This window comes from Telmatherina bonti (genome assembly GCF_933228915.1).
Source record: "Telmatherina bonti genome assembly, chromosome: 15".
In the NCBI taxonomy this organism is placed as follows: Eukaryota; Metazoa; Chordata; class Actinopteri; order Atheriniformes; family Telmatherinidae; genus Telmatherina; species Telmatherina bonti.
In genome coordinates, this window is record NC_136613.1 from 6,427,312 (window position 1) to 6,447,757 (window position 20,446).

The following is a 20,446-nucleotide window of genomic DNA, read 5'->3' on the forward strand; positions in this document are numbered from 1 at the left end:
ATTTTTTTTTATTACACAAACAAAACATACAGAACATAAACTGATAAGTCAGGGGGTCAAGAATTAAATGAAAAGAGGTACGAAGAGAATATAAAAGCTTTGGAAAATCCATATAAACTGAGTATCTTCACCTGTGCATACAGCCATACACATACACATCAAAGTATCAGTGAAATAAGAATTCATCCCAAATGCACGTAGTTTTTAAGGCCTTTGGATTTTCAAGCTCTCTAATGAGGGTGTTGTGTTCAAAAAGTTCTTGTGAAAACATTGCAAAGCTCAGCTTGTGTGTAAGACGTTCCAGATCCGCCATTATACGGTTTGTGGGCGGGCGCACTGCACCTAAGCCAATCAGCGAGTCGCGTCTGCCCCTCCTATTGTGTGAGCTCATCTGATTGGCGAACAGAAGTAAGCTGCTCTCTGATTGGTCGGCCGTCCTGCCAGAGCGCTGTGGATGTGGAAACCGGCTCTGCTGCAGCCTGATCCGCTGTCAGGTCACTCCGCTTCCTCACCTCGTCGCTGACAGTTTAAAGGAGCTTCACATAAAAAGGTAAGCGGTTTTTATTCCCATTTCTTCCTGCAGAACACCAAACAGGCAACGTACACGGCATTGAAGTGCCCGACAACCTTATCTGGATGCGTATCTTTGTGTTGTTGGTTTTCTGCAGTCTGCTTAGAAACCTGCAGACATTTAAAAACAAAGCTGGTTTATTTTTCTTTCTGTTCCTGCCTGTTTGTGTGTGAGTAAACAGATGTGAACATCTGCTGGGGGTTGTATGTGAGAGGAAGTGGCAGTAAGCAAACGGTGGGTCTTCAGGCCCTTTGCAGGAAAATCCTCTTCCTGGTTTCATGTTTCAGGCTGATATTTACCAGGAGATTTCTGCCTAGATGCGCCAGACAAAAGGCACATATGAGAGGTTGTCCGTGCGCTGTGTGTGCGTGGTCTCCTCTTCATCAAACCATGCAGGCAGAACAGTGTGTAATAACCCAAACCAGGGCAGAAGTCACTCAGCAAGCAGATCATACACACACACCAGCAGCAGGGTTTGCAAGTGTGTAAAATGCCTTTTACCCTCCAAACAGTTCCCCTTTCCAAATGCATTTATATATATTTATTATTAATATTTGTATATTAAACCAACATCGGCTTATGTTTGTCATATTTATTTACTTTATATTGCAGGAAACTGTTGCACAGGTCAGTTTAATAGACTTTCCATTTAAGAGGATTGTTTTGTAGCTAATCTTGGATATTAAACGCTGAGTCATTGCTCTCTACACACACACACACACACACACACACACACACACACACACACACACACACACACACACACAAGTCCATGTGAATGAATTCATTCATTGAAAGAATGGGAGAAAAACCCCAGTGTGTGTGTGGTGCTGTGTACGAGATAATAATCGTATTAGTCAAAGGCAGGGAGGAAAATCTGTGCTAGTGTCATTATCAATAATTTAGTTATTTAGTTTTAAGCAGAGGTAATCACATCAAATCAAACTTTATACACTGGAGAAACAATATAAAAATATATATTTTAAAAAAGGCAATAATATGTAAATAAAATAAAACAAAATCCCCTGAAAAATAAATAAATTAAAAAATATATAATAGGTTAAAAATACAGTTAAATAAGGTATAAAAGGAGATAATTAAATAGTAATTATAGTTTAAAATAATAATTAATTAAAAGCTTTCCTGAAACAGTAAGTCTAAAGCTTTTTTTTAAGAATATCAACCCTCCCAGGTGTCCTCAGGTGGTCCGACAGGCGGTTCCACAAAAGCTAAACCATGTCTCTCCGTACGCTTCAGTCCTCCCTGCAGGAATAAGTAACCGACCAGTCTGCGACCACCTGAGAGGTTCAGAAGCTAAAAACAAGCATGGTGAATACTGAGGACCTTTTTGACCTTTCAGAACTTTAAAAACTAATAAAAGTCTTTTAAAACCAACTGGGAAGCAAACAGGAAACCAGTGCAGACTGGTATGACACACAGTTTCTCTCGTCCGTCTCTGTTCAGGCTGGAAGATGTCTCAGAAGATCAAGGCCGGCTCTGTGGTGGAGATGCAGGGAGATGAGATGACTCGGGTCATCTGGGAGCTCATTAAGGACAAGCTCATCTTCCCATACCTGGAACTGGACCTGCACAGGTGAGGATGCGTCTCCATGCAGATCTCTGACATGTGCAGTCACCACATCATGCTGCTGTTTATTATAAAGCTCTAAGATCACGACCAAGATCCCAAGTTTTAGTTTGACTGATGCAAACGATAACGGTGGGAGGGGAAAGCAGGTGAGAGGTCCTGCAGGTTTTGTCCTTCTTGTTCAACTCGTTTATCTTGTATTTGCTCGGCGGAGTGTGTGAAAAGCGAGTCTAGCTCAGGGAGGAACTGAGAGTTGCACAATAAAAGCGAACTGACAGAGATTCTGCTGTTTTTCTTCTGTGGAAAGGAAAAGTTGCAGCTGTGATGAGATGCACCCAGCCGGGACGTTTCCTCACACACCTTCCTTTCTTTTTTTTTTTTCTTTTTTTTTGTCTTGTCCAGCATTTAAGCAAGCAGACTGATGTTCTGGATGCTGTGTTCTGCTGAGCAAATTTATTTTGCCAAGGGGAACTTTTATAGATGTAATGATCCCCTTGTATTTCTTGATTCTTATTTTATTTTTCTATTTGCTTTGGATAATAGTTAACTATTATTAACTATTATTATTAACTAACTATTAAATAGTTAATAGTTAGTTACAGAGTTTATGCTGCTGGACCGGAAAGGACAGGAAAGGGGCAGAAAGAGAACAGAAAAGAGAACAGAAAAAACAAAAAGAGATCAATGCATACATGTATATGCACATACATACCCACCTACATATATATGTATATACACTCGCACATACAGTATATACATACATACATATATATAGATAGATATACATACATACATACATACATATATATAGATAGATATACATACATACATACATACATACATATATATAGATAGATATACATACATACATACATACATATATATAGATAGATATACATACATACATACATATATATATACACACAAACATACATATATATACATACATATACACATACATATCCATGCACATACATACAGACATATACATACATACATATGTACACACACATACCCACCCACACACATAAATATATACACCCACACAAGAAACTAGCAAGTTAAATCAAAAAGACAGAAAGAGAGGTACCTGCTGTTAGTGAATAAACTTGCTGGATGACTCAGTGACTGTGACACATGCAGAACATTCATGCAGAACATTCAGAGTGGAACGTGTTCAGAGAAGAGTGATCATGCCAATGTGACCCCGCCCGCCTAGGGCTAGAGGCAGGCCAGGAGAACCCAGAGACCCGGGTAACCGACAGTCACCCCCAGGTACAGATCCCAACCCCCCCACTCCAGAGCCAGCCATGCATCTGCCCAGGAGGTGGCGAAGGAGGTGCCCAACCAGAGTCCCCCGCAGTCAGGGGGAACAGGCCCCAGCAGGCCCAGGCCGGCAAGGGCCGATCCCGCCGGGCACCGGCCACCCAGGGCAGACAGAGCGCAGGCCCCAGGGCCCCAAGAGCCCGTGAGCAGCCCCCCGCCCCCGCAGGCAGAGGGCACAGCCCACACCGACGGAGGACCAGGATCCCCAGACCGCCACCTAGCGGCAGCCAGGTCGCACCCCAGCGCACCAGCTGCGCTCCCTGGGTACAGGACACCACCCCACCACCACCAAACCACACACACATAAACATGCATACCCTCCCTCCCCCAACACGCACTCCCCTCTCAGCCCCCATCCACACACCCCTCCACAATCCACACACATCCCCCATCACACACACAACCCCACCCCACCTCTACTCACTCACCCATACCAAGTCACACGAACCCCAATCGCCCCCACACACGCTCACACCCCGACACCCCATCCCTCTACTTCTACCCAACCACACATGCCCCACCAAACACCCCTCCACCACCCACAGACACCCTCACTCCTCCAACACAGGCACACCCCATTACATACAACCCACCCACCAACATACCCCTCCACACACACACACACACACACACACACATCTACTCATCCGCACACATCCCTATCCCCTCACCCCCCTACCAACCTATATCCCCAACCCTAACCCCCCCCCAGCCACCGCACCATCCATCTGTAACCCCATACACCCACTCCCACACATCCTCACCTCACCCCTCCATCATGTCCCATGTGAGATGTCCCAGAGGGGGCAGAGGACAGGATGGCCCCGATCAGGGCCCCCATAATTACCGCCCACCACTCCCAGCGTCCCCCCCACCACTCCACAGATGCAGCTGACCCAGCACCCCCCCCGGGCCGGCGACAACCCTCCTACAGCCAGGTCAGCCCAGACTCAGGTCTAATGGATGGCACTCTTCCCCCACCCGTACCCCCCCCCAGTAAAGCCCCGAGAATAGGGGCATGAGAGGACCCTATCGCCCCTGCCTCCCCCCCGCTTATGACTGATTGTGAAGTATGTATTAGTTGCCTCACACACCTTCCTAAAGCAAACTGCTCCAGTCACTGACTTAACGTGTTTTATGAACGAGTCACTGCTATGTTTTTATGACTTCTGGACTTAACCTTCTTCCTTTGACCTCTTCTTATCTCCTCCATGAACTTCACCCTGACGTGTTATTTACACGACCTTCCTGCAGATCGCCACTCACTTACTGTACCTTTCTCTCTACACGCGTTCTTCCTTTTCACACATTTTAATGCATTTTGTTCACAATTCCTGCATGAGATCATAAAAGTTGATTTCTTGTGCAGCTGATTCTGGAGGCACACGTTCAGTTCTGCTGGTGTAATAACACATTTCTTACATGAATACTTTAGAACTTCGTGTTACACACCCTTCCAGTCACTGGAGCTGCTCTCAGTTGAGCGCAGAGTGATAAAACACCCCCGTGACGGGGTCTGATGCACGCCACGCTGCCCCTTCCTGACCAGTGATTTTAAACATTTAGACGCTGATCTTTGCTGCAGATGCACGAAAACTCGGCAGTCTGATATGTGCAGCTGTTTTCATCCACCTGTCTCGGGTCCTGAGGTGCATTTCTGTCAAGCCTTGGGAACATTTTCTGGAAGATTGCAAAAAGTTGATGTTATTCTGAGTTTTTAACAGCAAAATGTCTTCATTATTTTGCTAAATAGTAAAAAAAAAAAAAAAAAAAAAAGTAATTTTGGTGAATCACAAACTTCAGGTTTTCCATCTTCTTTTAGTTACATCAGACATGAGATTTCAGCTCAGATGAGGAAACTGTAGAAATATGCTGTTGTCTCACCTTCATCTCGTCAGTTGTGCAGACAGTTTCAACCTAATTCAACAGGTCCTTCCTACCATGACTTATAGATGTACAGTAGCAGATGTCTGAGGCTGATGCTCTTCTCTCTAACAATAAATATTTATTCTGACATGAATGTAATGACAGTACTGTTACATGATGCAGAGACAGAACCTGAAAGTTAATATTAATATTAATAGTAATAATAAAACATTTTATTGTAAACACCTTTCACCTTTTTTCCTGGAAACTTAAATCCGGTTCTGCAGTTTGATCTTTACTGCCGGGTCTCTAAAACTCTCTCTCTCTAAAAACCATGGGATTTTTACAAGACTTTTCCATGAGGTGGTTGAAAAGTAGTGCTACATAACGCCAGATATGTTGCTGGTGGTAGACTCTGATAAACTGATGAAATGATCATGTGAAAAACTAAGTGATCGTATTTGATCATATGCTCTGGACAGGTAAACAGAGATTAATTTTAGTCTTATGTTCTGTTCTTCTAGTCGGCCATACCTGTTAGAGTTTTCTTCTCAAACAAACATAATTAGAGAAAATATATTCCAGTCTTGCCAAATGCTTATAGGGTATTTCACAATGATTTATTAAAAAATATGACCCATTTTCAGAAAATCTATAGCTAGAAACTGGGAATAAGCTGGATAGTTTTTGTATTAAATTTTGACACTTTAACATTCTTTTATATCCAAATTGCAGTTTTAATTTTGAACATTTATTCTTTCTTTATTCAGTTATATTTGTTTATTTATAACATCATAATTATAACTGCTTTTCAAGTAACACAGCTGATCATAGTTTATAATTATAGTAGTATTACTGTAACAATAACATCTATCGATCCATTGTGCAAATAAAATACTTTGTTATAAATAATAAAATGTATAATTTATATAGTAATATAGATATTCTATTATTTAATATTTGCTGTTTTTAATTCTGGTTATACTAATGTATGTTAAAAGTATTTTTAGTAAAAAAAATTTTATTCTTAAGTGTTTTATAATGTTCTAAACTGTTTATTAAACCTGTTAAACCATCATGGACAGGCCAAGTGACTATTTTGGATCACTTGGTTTTCTTTTATTTTCAGTATGAAACTAATTACTTTTAAAGAACGTAACAGAATGAAAGTCTTGTTACGCACCAGAAGGACACTTTAAAGTTCAAATTTCTCATGTTAAAGTATTTCATTGAGTGCCTTACAAAGGGTAAATTAAAGGTTTTTATAACGTCCGAAGTGCAAAAAAACGATGAAGTTAGTCCAACAGAGAAGGGGGTTTTTACCTTCCCACTGTCGCCGTGTGCTTGCTCAGGATGGTAGATTGAGTTGGAGCCTCCAACTCAATCTGTTGGTTTCCTTATATAGGCTATTATGAATTGGCTTTCATTATGTTTTTGGTTTTTTTTTTCCTGTCTGTAAAGCGTCCTGAGATGGCATTGCCGTGATTTGACGCTATATAAATAAAGTTGAATTGAATTGAAGTTGAATTGAACAGAGGACGGTGCGTTCACAGCTTTTCCTTATGATGCCAAACTTGACTGGTTTTCTGACAAACATGGCTGGTTAGACGTTACAGGATCCACGTCCTACACGTTCAAGATCTTTACACAAGTTAAATAACTTCTTGCTTTGTCCGAATTTCACATCCTGCTTGAGTTTCATGAAACTTTTCACCAGTCTTGAAGCGACACTGGAAACTGGCCTCCTGGGGATGAAAAGTTCGAATGCTTTGGTTAAATCTGCGTCTTCCGCTCTGTTCAGGGTCCAGGTAGTCCTCGCTTGGTTTGGTTTCAGCTTTCTGAGGCAGGGAGGGAGAAAGTAGTCGAAAGGTGACCGGTGCTTTTAAACAAAGCCGGCTGACCCACACAAACACACCCGGCCTAATACCTGAAGGGAACGATAAGCACGTTTTCAGTCGGCACGGGGGATGTCAGCAGACAAACCAGTGTCAGCGTCTGATCGCCTCATTAAAGATGTGAATAGTACAGCACAGAGGATGAACAAGCGGTGCTGGGGAGAAAGTGGAATAAGGGCGCTGTGGCCGGTTGGACCAGAAGTGGAATTAGCTTCAGTCTGGCAGGAACAAAGTCCCAGCAGCAGTTTGACTTATTCTGGACTTTATGCAAGCTCACACTCTCTCAGCACTCATTAATGTGTTCTCTGACGTTCCACATGATGGTCGTTGCACAAAATCAGCCTTCGAGCCAACCAAAGCAGTGTCATATGTCCACTTCAGTGCCCGGTGAGTTCCTGTTCCAGGGCTGCTGCTTAAATAGCATAAATAATCTCATTAGCTAAAGCAGAGCAGCCCCCTTCAGGCCTCTGTTGCTGGGATTATTAGGGGTTTTTTTTTGTCTTGTGATTCAGCCACATTTTGCTGGAAGATGTGCAGTAAACCCACATCTGCCTCTCCTCAATCCCATCATCATCTCTGCATCAGTGGTAATTTAACGCATGGGAAGTCCTCAGTGGACACGGATGTCCTCCACACCAGCACAGCTTTCTGTCTCGTCTTTCCAACGTAGAAGCAGACGTCCCTTTTCCCCATAAGAAGCTGTTTCAGCACAGCGTTCCTGTCTGTTCTCCTCATGTTCTCCAGTTTCAGGTTCTGGTTCTGGATCTACTGGTGGACTGGTAGTTACAAGGCTTCTCCAAGGTCTTCCTGAGTCATGAAGGTTTTTCCTGCAGAGCTGCCTGAGGCTTATTGGTCCCGACCATCCAGCACTGGTTTCTGTCCTCATCCTTTCCACTGGGACATTTCCACACAATCCCAACATCTTTGGCCAACATTCCACACACACACAATTTGGCACACACCACAAGCCCGGCAAAAATAGTGATAATCTATGGTCCGCATACATTCCAATTTAAAAACTGCTATATAGCGCCCCCTAGATATGAAAAAAATCCCCCAACGAACTGGGTCTTGAAAGTCTAGTTTGTCGTATGGCAACAAAATTTGGCACACAAGTGTAATACCCCAAGACAAGCAAAAAAGTCAATCAAACATCTATTGCTATGGTGACGGGGTGTCCACCATCTTGGAGTTTAAGCTAGTTTTTTTTACCCCATTTTTCTACTTCATGGCCTTGTGTTTTGGTGAAGTAGTCTGAGGTGATTCATGTGATAGACTCCAAAATTGGCAGGAAGCTTCATGACAAGTTGGGGACCAAATGTTGTTGAAAACTTTCTAATAGGAGAAAGTGTATTACCATGGCAACCATGGAAAAAGGCTGGCTTTTATTATTATCATTAAAATTATGATTATTATTATTGATATTATTATTATGATCTTGTTCATATTCAATATAAACACTTCAAATGAAATCTAGCTCATCAAAGACCAAACCTTTGGCCGTTGCTTTTTTCTTTTTTTATACCCAATCCTGACACCCTCACTGCTGTAATCTCATTATAAAAACATCTTAGAAAATTTCCAAAGTTTTTAAATTTCCTTTTGAGTGTCCGGATGATCCAAAGCCTGTAACCGTGTACTCATTGAAAAGGTGTGTCAATCACGCCTTGCATAACAAGATGCAAGGTTTCTAGACAGTTTTATTGCCTTTGACTGGGAAAATAACGAGATCTTTGGATTTTATTTATAATTTAATTGCCAGTATGTATAGGATCAGATATTTCCAGATGTAAATGAACATGATTTAGATGTTTAAGAATTACAAAAGGATAAATTTACAGCAGATTTATCAGTTTGGTGCATGAAAACTTGTTTATCTTTCTGAAATGCACCAAATATTCTTCAGCGTTTGTACAGAAACTGGATCAGATATGAAAACCACAGGATTTAACTGCTGCACATGTGGTCTCTCCGTCTGCTCCTGCACAGCTACGACCTCGGCATGGAGAACCGAGACGCCACCGACGACCGGGTGACGGTTGAGGCAGCGGAGGCTGTCCGGCGCTACAACGTGGGCATCAAGTGCGCCACCATCACGCCAGATGAGAAGCGAGTGGAGGAGTTCAAACTAAAGCAGATGTGGCGCTCGCCCAACGGGACGATCCGTAACATCCTGGGAGGGACGGTGTTCAGGGAGGCCATCATCTGTAAGAACATCCCCCGCCTGGTGCCCGGCTGGTTGAAACCCATCATCATCGGCAGGCATGCGCACGGAGACCAGGTAGGTTCCACAAACTCCACTTCCACTGAACAAAGCTGCTACTGAAGCTCCCTGAGAGGTAATTTTCCACTCAGCTGCATTTTCTTTATGAGCTCAGTTAGTTAATGGTCAAGTCAGGCAATGGGGGAGGGGTGGGGGAGGGGGGGGGGGGGGGTGTTGCCTGGAAAGACAGGATCAATAATTATGTTTTATCAGCTGCTCTTTGGACCAGAATGACAGGCTGCAGAAGCAGCACACATGTGTGTGTGTGTGTGTGTGTGTGTGTGTGTGTGTGTGTGTGTGTCCTGCTAATGTGTTTATGACTGCCACAGTTGTTGTCAGGTGAACTTCGATCTGACATCTTTCAAGGCTCGTTACTTTTAAGAGCGAATGTTCATGTTGTTGTCGAGATTTAAATACGTTTATTACGACGCTTATCAGGATACAAACTGACTTTTCGTATGTTGTTTCCCATTTTTTAGTTTAAACATAAATAAATAAAATAAAAAATACAAGTGTTGGTGTGCTTGATAAAACTGTAAACCAGGAGACTATTAAAAAAAAAAAAAAGTTATAGAGGCAAACACGGACAAATAGCAACGATTTCACAGTGAAATGAACTGTTAGGGCGCCAGGACAAGGTATAAAAGGAGCATCAACCGAGGGTTAAGTCTTTACACCAAAAACCTATTTTTTTTAAAAAATGCTTAAAATCATCAGTTCTGTCGGTGAGTATAAACTGACTTTAAAGAAAAAGTTTCTGTCATCGCGGTCGCCCAAACCATAATGGATGGAGCTTCTTTCTGCATCCATATCAGAACGATATATGTTTTGCACAGATAATGCCATCAACGTGAGCTGCTCTTGACTTTTTTTTTAAAACCATCCACTACTTCTAAGAAGCCAAGAACAATTTATTTGTCGACATACCTGTCGACAAATTTTGTAACTTTGGACTTGAAACATAAAAATGAAGTTAATTAGCATAATTTTGCTTACACTTGACCCTTGCCAATGATGTTTTATTCAGTGTAACCGTAGAGTAATGTAACCTATGTATCAAACCATGTCTGGAAATGGTTGAATAGGAATGAACTTTATCTAAACTTTCCAGTTTTCCTCCGTAACTGGTCCTTCTAACTGGTCCCAATCATTCATATCTAACTGGACATCATGTAAAAATCACACTGCATGGCGTTAAACCTCCCTCAAAAAGGAGTTTAAATTATTTGGTACCGACTGCTCGGAGTTCATCAGATTAGTCACGACAATATTTATAATCTGTAAGTATAAAAATGAAAAAAATAAAAAATCAGCTTTCAGTCACGTGAAGATTATAAAGTTCTCCTGTTTGCTCTCGTCCTGCATCTCTCCACTGCAGAAATCCACAAATGAAGCAGAAGATGATGAATTAGCAGCTCTTTCATATTTGTTCCCGTATTTGAACCGCAGAGTGAATAAACGCCTTCTTTCCTCTTCTTCCTCAGTACAAAGCCACGGACTTCGTGGTGCCCGGACCTGGACGGGTGGAGATGATCTACACTCCCACAAACGGAGAGCCTGTGAAATACGTCGTCCATGATTTCCAAGGTAAGAAGATGTCCAACATGTCTAAATATCTGATTTATTTCACATTAATATTCAGAAAAAGATTATAAATGCATATAGAGTCTGAAGTGAGAAAAAACACGTCCCACTGGCGCACCGTGGAACATGTTTTATTTTCAATCAAACCCTCTTTTAGATGGTAAAATCTTATTTAGTTTAGTCAGCAGAGAGTTACAGCTGTAATCTGTGCTTATAGATCAGTGTGTGTGTGTGTTGTCTGAGCAGGTTGTGTTGTTGCGTCCTTCCAGGCACAGGCGGCGTCGCCTTGGGAATGTACAACACCGATAAGTCCATCAGGGACTTTGCTCACAGCTCCTTCCAGATGGCTCTGTCTAAAGCCTGGCCTCTGTACCTCAGCACCAAAAACACCATCCTGAAGAAGTACGACGGTCGCTTCAAAGACATCTTCCAGGAAATCTATGAGAAGTACGGACACACAAACATAACCCCATGAGCGCTGTCGTTTCTACTGTCAGCGGTGTCTCAGGAACGGCTGGATTGTGATGGATAGTTTACCCTTTCCAGGCATTTATATCCCGTTCAGGAGGTTTCCAATCCAGCTGCAAGATTAGTGCTTGTTTAGACTTTATATGGTAAATCCACAACGAAAACATCATTATTTCTCACATTTACATCATAAAAAAACACTGTCACTGTTGCACAAAAAACTCACTTTTGAAGTTGAATGCAAACTTTATGAACCGTCGCCATGTTCACTGCACACACACAGACACTTCCTTCCGTCCTGTCTGAGAAAAATAGCAAGACTTCTCCAGCTTTTACAAAAGTACATGTATGATAACAATGAATCATGTACAGAAGTATGAACCAAAACACAGTTACTGTGTTTTAAACTTAACAAACCATCTTTCAAAGAACTTAATGATTATCTTTAAGTATTTATTCTAAACACAATACTGTATTTCAAACTTACCAGTCACTACTATGTTGCTAAGAGATGTCTACTTTGATGTATTTAATATGCTGAAGCTACTTCTTAAGACACTTTCCACCAATCAGAGAGCTTAAACTGACGGTAATGTCCAATCAGGAGCAGCCAAAAATCAACAAATGATGAAAAAAGCAGGAAAATAATTATCCTCTGTGGCTGGAATAAAGCCAAGAAGACGTTTGGGGTGCAGCTGAGGTGGTTTAGGCTACGTACACACTACAGGCTGAAGTGACTTGGATATGTGATCCCAAATCCGATATGTATCTGACTTCAGCATGAACGGTCAGGTCGCATTAATCCGACACGCGACAAACGTCATTATTCTGTGTTTTGTTATGAACTCTTTATCGGTAAATGCGCTCACATCACTCTCCCACCAATCCTGACTGCGACTCCGTACCCAAACGTTTCTCTCTACAGTTGTTGCTGCCACAGCTCCACAAAAGGCCTCGACCAAAACTTTTGCTTTCCTCTTCCGTAAACGTCTCCTTAAAACGAACCCATTCACAACGTTGTGGCTACGGTTGGACTGAACGTTTAAAGTAGCAAATGCTCTGCTGTCGTCCATATTTACTTCTGCAAACACAAAGACGTCACTGCACGTCGCCGTGTCTTCTACACATGCGGGACACTTCTGGTGCGCATGAGGTTCATACAGGAGATCACATACAAGTCACGTTTGATCGGAAATGTGGACGGACTTTTAAAAAATTCGGATTTCACAAAAAAGTCCGATATGAGCAGCAAGTCCTGCAGTCTGAACGGAGCCTTAGTGAGGATAGCAGGTAAATAGTAGCAGAAACTTTAAGCTGCTATATCTGCGTTCATCTTTCTGCATGTTATCGTCTGAGTCTGACAACGGAGGCTGAGAACGTCTGGACGTTAACTGGAATTAAAAGGGCTGAATTTGGCGTTTTAAACGTTTCAGGTGATCTGTTGTGTTTCAGGGAGTATCGCGCTCAGTTTGAGGCTAAAGGGATCTGGTACGAGCACCGCCTCATAGATGACATGGTGGCTCAGGCCATGAAGTCTGACGGCGGCTTCATTTGGGCCTGTAAGAACTACGATGGGGACGTGCAGTCTGACTCTGTGGCACAAGGTTGGTGGAACAAACTGATCACAGGTTCAGTAATGAACTGTGTAGATCATCCATCCTATAGTGAATAAACTCTGTTTGTTTTTAGGCTACGGATCGTTGGGCATGATGACCAGCGTGCTGATCTGTCCTGATGGACGCACGGTGGAATCAGAAGCCGCCCACGGCACGGTGACTCGCCACTACAGACAACACCAACAGGGAAAAGAAACCTCCACCAACCCCATCGGTAGGAGGATCAACCTTTCTAACAGTAACTGTAAAAACCTGAATGGACTCATCCACTGACGAGGATGATGATGAGGATGCCTTTTTGCTTTAGCCTCCATCTTTGCGTGGACGCGGGGTCTGCTGCACCGGGCTAAGCTGGACAACAACGCAGAGCTGCGGGTCTTCTCTGAAGCTCTGGAGGCCGTCTGCATCGAGACCATCGAGGCTGGTTTCATGACCAAAGATTTGGCAATCTGCATCAAAGGCCTGCTAAAGTTAGTCCAACACGCAGTGCACATCTGCTGTCACGGCAACGTAACAGCGGATGCCGTAGAGATGCTGTTTACGGGCTGTAATTCCAGTCCCAGATTAGACCTGAAATGTTTGGTATCTGCTGATAACAAGTCAGGTCAAGGAAGTAAAGGTGCTTTTATTTTTTTATCTTTTTTATTTTTAATAGTTATTGATCTAAATACTCCAAGGGAATGCTTAAAAAGCAGCTAAAACTTTTTTTTTACACACACACACACACACACACACACATACATATACGCGGTCAGGCTGGCGGGCCCAAACGTGTTGTGAGGGTCTGCTGGGAACTCGGGGGTGGACTCTCCTATCTCTGGGGCTGAAGTCGCTGAGGTGGTCAAAAAGCTCCTTGGCGGCAAGGCCCCGGGGGTGGATGAGATCCGCCCGGAGTTCCTTAAGGCTCTGGATGCTATGGGGCTGTCCTGGCTGACACGCCTCTGCAGCATCGCGTGGACATCGGGGACAGTGCCGCTGGATTGGCAGACTGGGGTGGTGGTCCCCCTTTTCAAGAAGGGGGACCGGAGGGTGTGTTCCAACTACAGGGGAATCACACTCCTCAGCCTCCCTGGTAAGGTCTATTCAGGGGTCCTGGAGAGGAGGGTCCGCCGGATAGTCGAATCCCGGATTGAGGAGGAGCAGTGTGGTTTTCGTCCTGGTCGCGGAACAGTGGACCAGCTCTATACCCTCTTTGGGGTCCTGGAGGGGGCATGGGAGTTTGCCCAACCAGTCTACATGTGCTTTGTGGACCTGGAGAAGGCATTCGACCGTGTCCCCCGGGGGCTCCTGTGGGGGGTACTCCGGGAGTATGGGGTACCGGATCCCCTTGTACGAGCTGTCCGGTCCCTGTACGACAGGTGTCAGAGCTTGGTCCACATTGCCGGTAGTAAGTCGGATTCGTTTCCGGTGAGGGTTGGACTCCGCCAAGGCTGCCCTTTATCACAGATTCTGTTCATAACTTATATGGACAGAATTTCTAGGCGCAGCTGCGGTGTTGAGGGGATCTGGCTTGGTGGGCTCAGGATTGGGTCCCTGCTTTTTGCGGATGATGTGGTCCTGTTGGCTTCATCTGGTCCTGATCTCCAGCTCTCACTTGAGCGATTCACGGCCGAGTGTGAAGCGGCCGGGATGAGAATCAGCACCTCCAAATCTGAGACCATGGTCCTCAGCCGGAATAGGGTGGATTGCCCTCTCCGGGTCGGGGGTCAGGTCCTGCCTCAAGTGGAGGAGTTTAAATATCTCGGGGTCTTGTTCACGAGTGAGGGAAGGATGGAGCGCGAGATCGACAGACGGATCGGTGCGGCGTCTGCAGTAATGCGGGCTCTGCGCCGGTCTGTCGTGGTGAAGAAGGAGCTGAGCCAGAAGGCAAAGCTCTCGATTTACCAGTCGATCTACGTTCCTACCCTCACCTATGGTCATGAGCTGTGGGTCGTGACCGAAAGAAGGAGATCTCGTATACAGGCGGCTGAAATGAGTTTCCTCCGCAGGGTGGCCGGGCTCTCCCTTAGAGATAGGGTGAGGAGCTCGGTCATCCGGGAGGAGAACAGAGTAGAGCCGCTGCTCCTTCGCATCGAGAGGAACCAGTTGAGGTGGCTCGGGCATCTGGTCAGGATGCCTCCTGGACCTCCCTGGTGAGGTGTTCCAGGCACGTCCCTCTGGGAGGAGACCCCGGGGAAGACCCAGGACACGCTGGAGGGATTATATCTCTCGGCTGGCCTGGGAACGCCTCGGGATCCCCCCGCAGAGTTGGTAAATGTGGCTGGGGAGAGGGAAGTCTGGGCTTTCCTGCTTAAGCTGCTGCCCCCGCGACCCGACCCCGGATAAGCGGCGGAGAGTGTCTGGATGGATGGGGATACATACTGCAGGATTTCGTTCTTTCTGGTTTCTGCAGCTCCAGGAAAGGATACGCTGGACCATCCTCCCTGCAAGGGGATAGATCCTTTCAGTAGCAACTCCCTAAAAACTTCAATTCATGCCGTAGTGTTTTGTATTTATGCAAATAAATACACGCAGCTGTTTTAATGCAGTGATGAAATGTGCCACATCTGCAGCTTTTCTTTTCTTTTGCTTTGTGTTTCAAAGCGCCGACCCTGGCTGTGATTATCTTAAACCTTCTTTCTTCTTCTGCATGTCAGTTCTTTGTTCCGGCTGATGGTGAAGTGGTGTTTTAGATCTATGCTTCTTTGATGAGGCGCCCCAGTTATCACATGCTGCTCTCTTTCATATCTTCTATCATCTTCTACAGACTTTTCAAAGGAGAAATGTGACGTTAAAGTCCAGCTTTGATAGAGCAGCACTGGAACTACACCATCGTGTTTATCAGCTGATTTTTATCTGCTTCAGGCAACTGAACATTTCTACGCTGGAAGATGACAGTTGTAGACGTGATTTGTCTTGGTTTTTATATTTTCCTTTAGAGGTCCTCCACACACGTTTGGAGTAACTTTATGACATTTTTCACAAGAGTTGTTGATGGCGGGGCTGGGCGACATGACCAGAATCTCATGTCGCTCATTTTATATCCCCACATATGAAATCGTTTGTGTAATGTTGTGTCAGACATCAGTTATGTGTCAGATGTTGCTAGGCAACAGCAGCAGTGATCTCCTTCCATCTGGTGGAACTATGGCCGTATGACGTTCCACAGGTAAATACCTGCTGCAGCGTTTGGTCTGGAGTTTATTACGAGCTTTCGTCTCCACTTGACGCTGCTTTTGCTGCTTTTGCTGGTTGACTTTATTCTTTATTCTGTATTCTTTATCCTGATTCTTGAGCAGGTGATAAAATGAGTTAGTTGTGTCAGAGTCCGTTGTTGGGACTGTGAGCTAGTCTGTTGTCGGTTCCACGTCGGTCTTTTTATATCCAAACCGCATCCATGTCACAGAAATTTCCCTCTTTTAGGAACAAGATCATCAGGTTGGGTTGGCTGCTCATCTTTTAGTGAATTATCCTCTGAAACACGTCTGCTACCGTCTTCCTCCATGTTTGTTTATGTATTGCAGCGTACCGTAAAGCGGATCTTGACGTAAAATACTGCAGTAAAGCACCTTATCGTGGCGTAAACGATAAAGTCCAAACGATATATATCGTCATATCGCCAAGCCCTAGTTAATGATTGCTTCAGCTGCTCAATCAGGCTTGTAAATAGTCTCAACCCATGAAGCTCCAGGCTGGTTCTGGGTCTTCCAGCAGCAAAACCTCCTCAGATTTAATCAGTAGCAGCTGTTTGATCGAACTGACCTGGGCTGGTCCTTCTGATAAGAGACACTCGGTCCTTATCAGCAGGATTTCAGTCAGGCTTTAGTGAAAACAGTTTTGCTTGCAGCATTTGACACTGTTCCAGCCGAAGTTTTATCTGTCAGAGCTAACGCATCAAATGTGTCAGAGAGACAAACCGGCGTCACAGAAAGGGGTTTATGAAATAAAAACACAACAAATGATTAATCCATTTAAGGCAAAGTGGTTTTCTTAATACCCTTAAAATGTCCAACCAGCTAGGGGGCGTAAATAATTATCTTCCATAGAAAAAGTTGTGCAAAACATTTTCCTGCTGCTCTCTGTGCAGATAAGACACAAAGTGGCCTTTACCTGCATATTTACACATTTACATCAGGTGTGTCGGGTCAAAAAGGTGCAAAACTGTTGCAAATGTCCACTTACAGAAACACTGCAGCATATGGAAGTCATCAGGCTTTTTATTCTGATAGATGAGTATTTCTATTAAAGGGGTGCTATGATGGTATTTGGAGTTTTCTGAGCTTTCTACAGTGTCACAGTGTTGAATCCTCATCAGACATGTGAACGGCACTGTTTTTTTTTTTTGGTTTTTTTTTATCACCTAAAAGCATGTTTGAGTTTCGGCACTCTCTCCGTTCGGTTTCCATGGTAATGAAAAACGTATCATTTTAGAGAGTTTTTTCTACTTGGAAATCCTTGTGACGTCCCGGGGGATAAGGTTGGGTGATTGGATACCTTCTACTGGTTAACAAGGGCATGTACAAATACATCAGGCGGGTGGAAAACGTGGGATAAAGTTATTTCCAACGATGGCTGGTGAGTTTACCAAAGAGAGACATCCTGCTGCATTCGTTGCTGTGGGTTGCTGTTTTCCACTTCGTTTTCAGGCTCTGATTCAGGTTCCAACATGTAGGGCTGGATGCTATGTGTTGACATGGTATTTTGTTTTTTTTATTGAGTTCATATGAGCCTAATCCTTCTGTTTATGAGATGTTACAATGACGGTGAAAGCAGGTGCGGTGCGCGCTCCCGATGTAGTGCAGTGGCGGGAGGCGGGGCTTAATGCGGAAGAGTCTCAATCCACTCGTTTTGCCCGCAGGCTGATCTGACAGCCTACGGAGAGGGTCGGTCTGAAGTAAATAAAGCCATTTGTGACAATAACTCCATCAATCCCAGCCCTTCTGGTCTCAGAAATAAAAATAAATTAACTTGAAATGCACAGAATAGTTCCACTTTAAAAAAGAAAAAGAAAAAAAGAAACGAGAAGCAACTCTTTTATCAGTCCAGGTGCTGTACAATTTCCTCGCATTGGTTTCATGTCATCCTGCGCAGAGTTGTTCAAACCATCAGTTAATCAGCAGCGACCGCGTGAAGCTAAACGTTTCTGACCTTCTCTCTCTCGTGTTCGCAGCGTGACCCGCGCAGACTACCTGAACACCTTCGAGTTCCTCGACAAGTTGGCGGAGAATCTGAAGATGAAGCTCGCCAGCCAGCCCAAGCTGTGATGTCCCCTCCCAGCTGCAGCACTAACACACAAGCACACACAGTCCGTACACACACACACACGTCCACAAAGACATCTACACAGGAAGTGAAGCTACCGCCGAAGCGCTGAGGAGCATCCCGCAGGGGGTCTTTCCCCGGCGGGGAGGGAGGAGCCTCGTGGACGGGAACGCAGGCTTCTTCCTGCTGCAGCAGCATGGCGAGAAGCCGATCCTGTGAAAGGTGAAAACACACAAACGCAGACAGACGCCGCCCTGACCCGACGGCTCGCTGTCCTTCTTCACCCTGATTGCACTTAGCTCCCAGTCTGTGCTGGAAGGGAGCCGAGAACGTCACTGCCTTATCCATCCTGTGTCAAATCATCCGTCGATCGGCCTTGTTGCGTGCCAACGAGACTTCAGGCAGCTGGAACGCCGGACGGCGTGAAGCTCGGAGCTCAGTCAGCCTGTAGGACCTCTCAGCTCTGCAGCCGCGACCACATTCCACAATGTTACATGATGATGATATATGAACTGAAAGGAAGGTTGATGCTCCTCTCCTGCAGCTGGAGCTACTTCTAAACAATCAACTAAAATCTTTTCTTTTAGTTTTTTTTGTACTCATGAAGTTGTATAACATGTTTGTGTGTGTGTGTGTGTGTGTCAGCATTAAGAATCATGCTAACAGATTATTTACCTGAAATAAAACCTTATGTGGTTGTTGAAAAACTGTTCTTCCTGGTTTTATTGTGCACAAAGAGAGTTTTTTGGTTGATTTTTACAAGTTGTTAAAAGAAAAAAGAATAAAAGCCCCATTTCATATAAACACACACGCTGGCAGTACAAATTAGGGGTGGAGAAATTAAATCAAATAATCAAAAACCGGGATTTTTTGCTTCACAATTTTAAAATTGTTATTTTTTTAAAAAATTGATTGTTTTTAAATAGATAAAAATAATCATTCAGAAATTTTTGTCATTTTTATTATTTTTATTGATCTTTTTACTTGTCTTCTTGAGCATTATAGCAGCAAAATTATGGTCTGGCTTGTGTTGCTTTTTTCCAAATTAAAAAAAAAAAAAGAATTAGCAAAAAAAAAGGTTTTATACTTTTTTTTTTTTTTTTTTGCTTTTAATCAACAAAAATCAGCAAAATCGAAGAATTTTGAGAATCACAATTTAAATCAAATCAGCACCCAAAAAATCTGAATCGAATCGGGACAAAAACACATGGTCAAAGTCCTGGTACAGATACACTCAGCGGTGATGATGAACCAGGAACACACACTTTCACACTTTGACTTTTTATTCTTCTTTATTTTAGGTCCAAGTTTTGTATTTAATGGGCTTTTAAGTGAATAATGAAATGAAAGAATATTTTGGATTTGGAATAGCAATGCACCAATACGGATATCGGCTCAATACCAAGCATGTGTACTTGGTATTAATAAAAGTGTACTGATACCACACTAGTCAAGCCAGTGCAGATGTGTTTGATGGCATGCTTCGGACATGTTTTAAAGAAATAAATGCCTTAAATGTTAAAATGTGACATTTCTGTTCCACTAAAAGCCAGATCTTTGCTCCAAAACCACACAATTATAGTTGTATTTAGGTAAAATGTGCCAAATCAGAATAAAACTTGTTGAAATAGTTCGATCTGTAATGTTATTATAGTTGTATTGGTGAGGTAACTTCAGAAAGGATGGGTCATTTATTACAACCTGATGACATCTGACACGGTTATAACAGCAGTAATAACCAGAGTCACAATAATGTTCACATAAACAGATGTGGTATCGACAGATATTCACATTTCAGATATCGGTATCGGATCAGAACTCCCATAAAGTGGATCGGTGCATCCCTAGTTTGGGTCTCAGCTTATTGATCCTGTGTGGAACTCTGCAGTTTTTGCAGGATTTAAGGCAGAGGGGTGTTCATGTCTCAGCTGTGTGTATGAGCCTGTTCTTCCAGCAGATGGCGCTGTTTCATCAAACCCTCCCACAATGCCAGAGGCTGCGCGTGCACACTGACCTCAGATCTGCTGG

General features: G+C 43.7%; 1 protein-coding gene across 1 annotated transcript; it reads left to right on the forward strand.

Moving 5' to 3' along the window:
• The first annotated feature begins 456 nt into the window (after nt 1–456).
• Nucleotides 457–19,070, forward strand: idh1 (isocitrate dehydrogenase (NADP(+)) 1). Its single transcript, XM_079253825.1, has 9 exons — nt 457–550; nt 2,036–2,165; nt 9,236–9,527; nt 10,994–11,096; nt 11,363–11,540; nt 13,014–13,165; nt 13,251–13,391; nt 13,485–13,647; nt 18,327–19,070. Exons 2-9 carry the CDS (start codon nt 2,044–2,046, stop codon nt 18,418–18,420), a joined length of 1,245 nt encoding a protein of 414 aa, XP_079109951.1. The 5' UTR covers nt 457–550; nt 2,036–2,043; the 3' UTR covers nt 18,421–19,070.
• Nucleotides 19,071–20,446: the final 1,376 nt, after the last annotated feature.

Bases quoted from the DNA above. Each gene is read 5' to 3' on its own strand.
- idh1 (XM_079253825.1), top strand. From the start codon at position 2,044: ATGTCTCAGAAGATCAAGGCCGGCTCTGTGGTGGAGATGCAGGGAGAT. The intron at 13,166-13,250 runs GTTGGTGGAACA...GTTTGTTTTTAG, and splicing joins GTCTGACTCTGTGGCACAAG to GCTACGGATCGTTGGGCATG. The intron at 13,392-13,484 runs GTAGGAGGATCA...TTTTTGCTTTAG, and splicing joins AACCTCCACCAACCCCATCG to CCTCCATCTTTGCGTGGACG.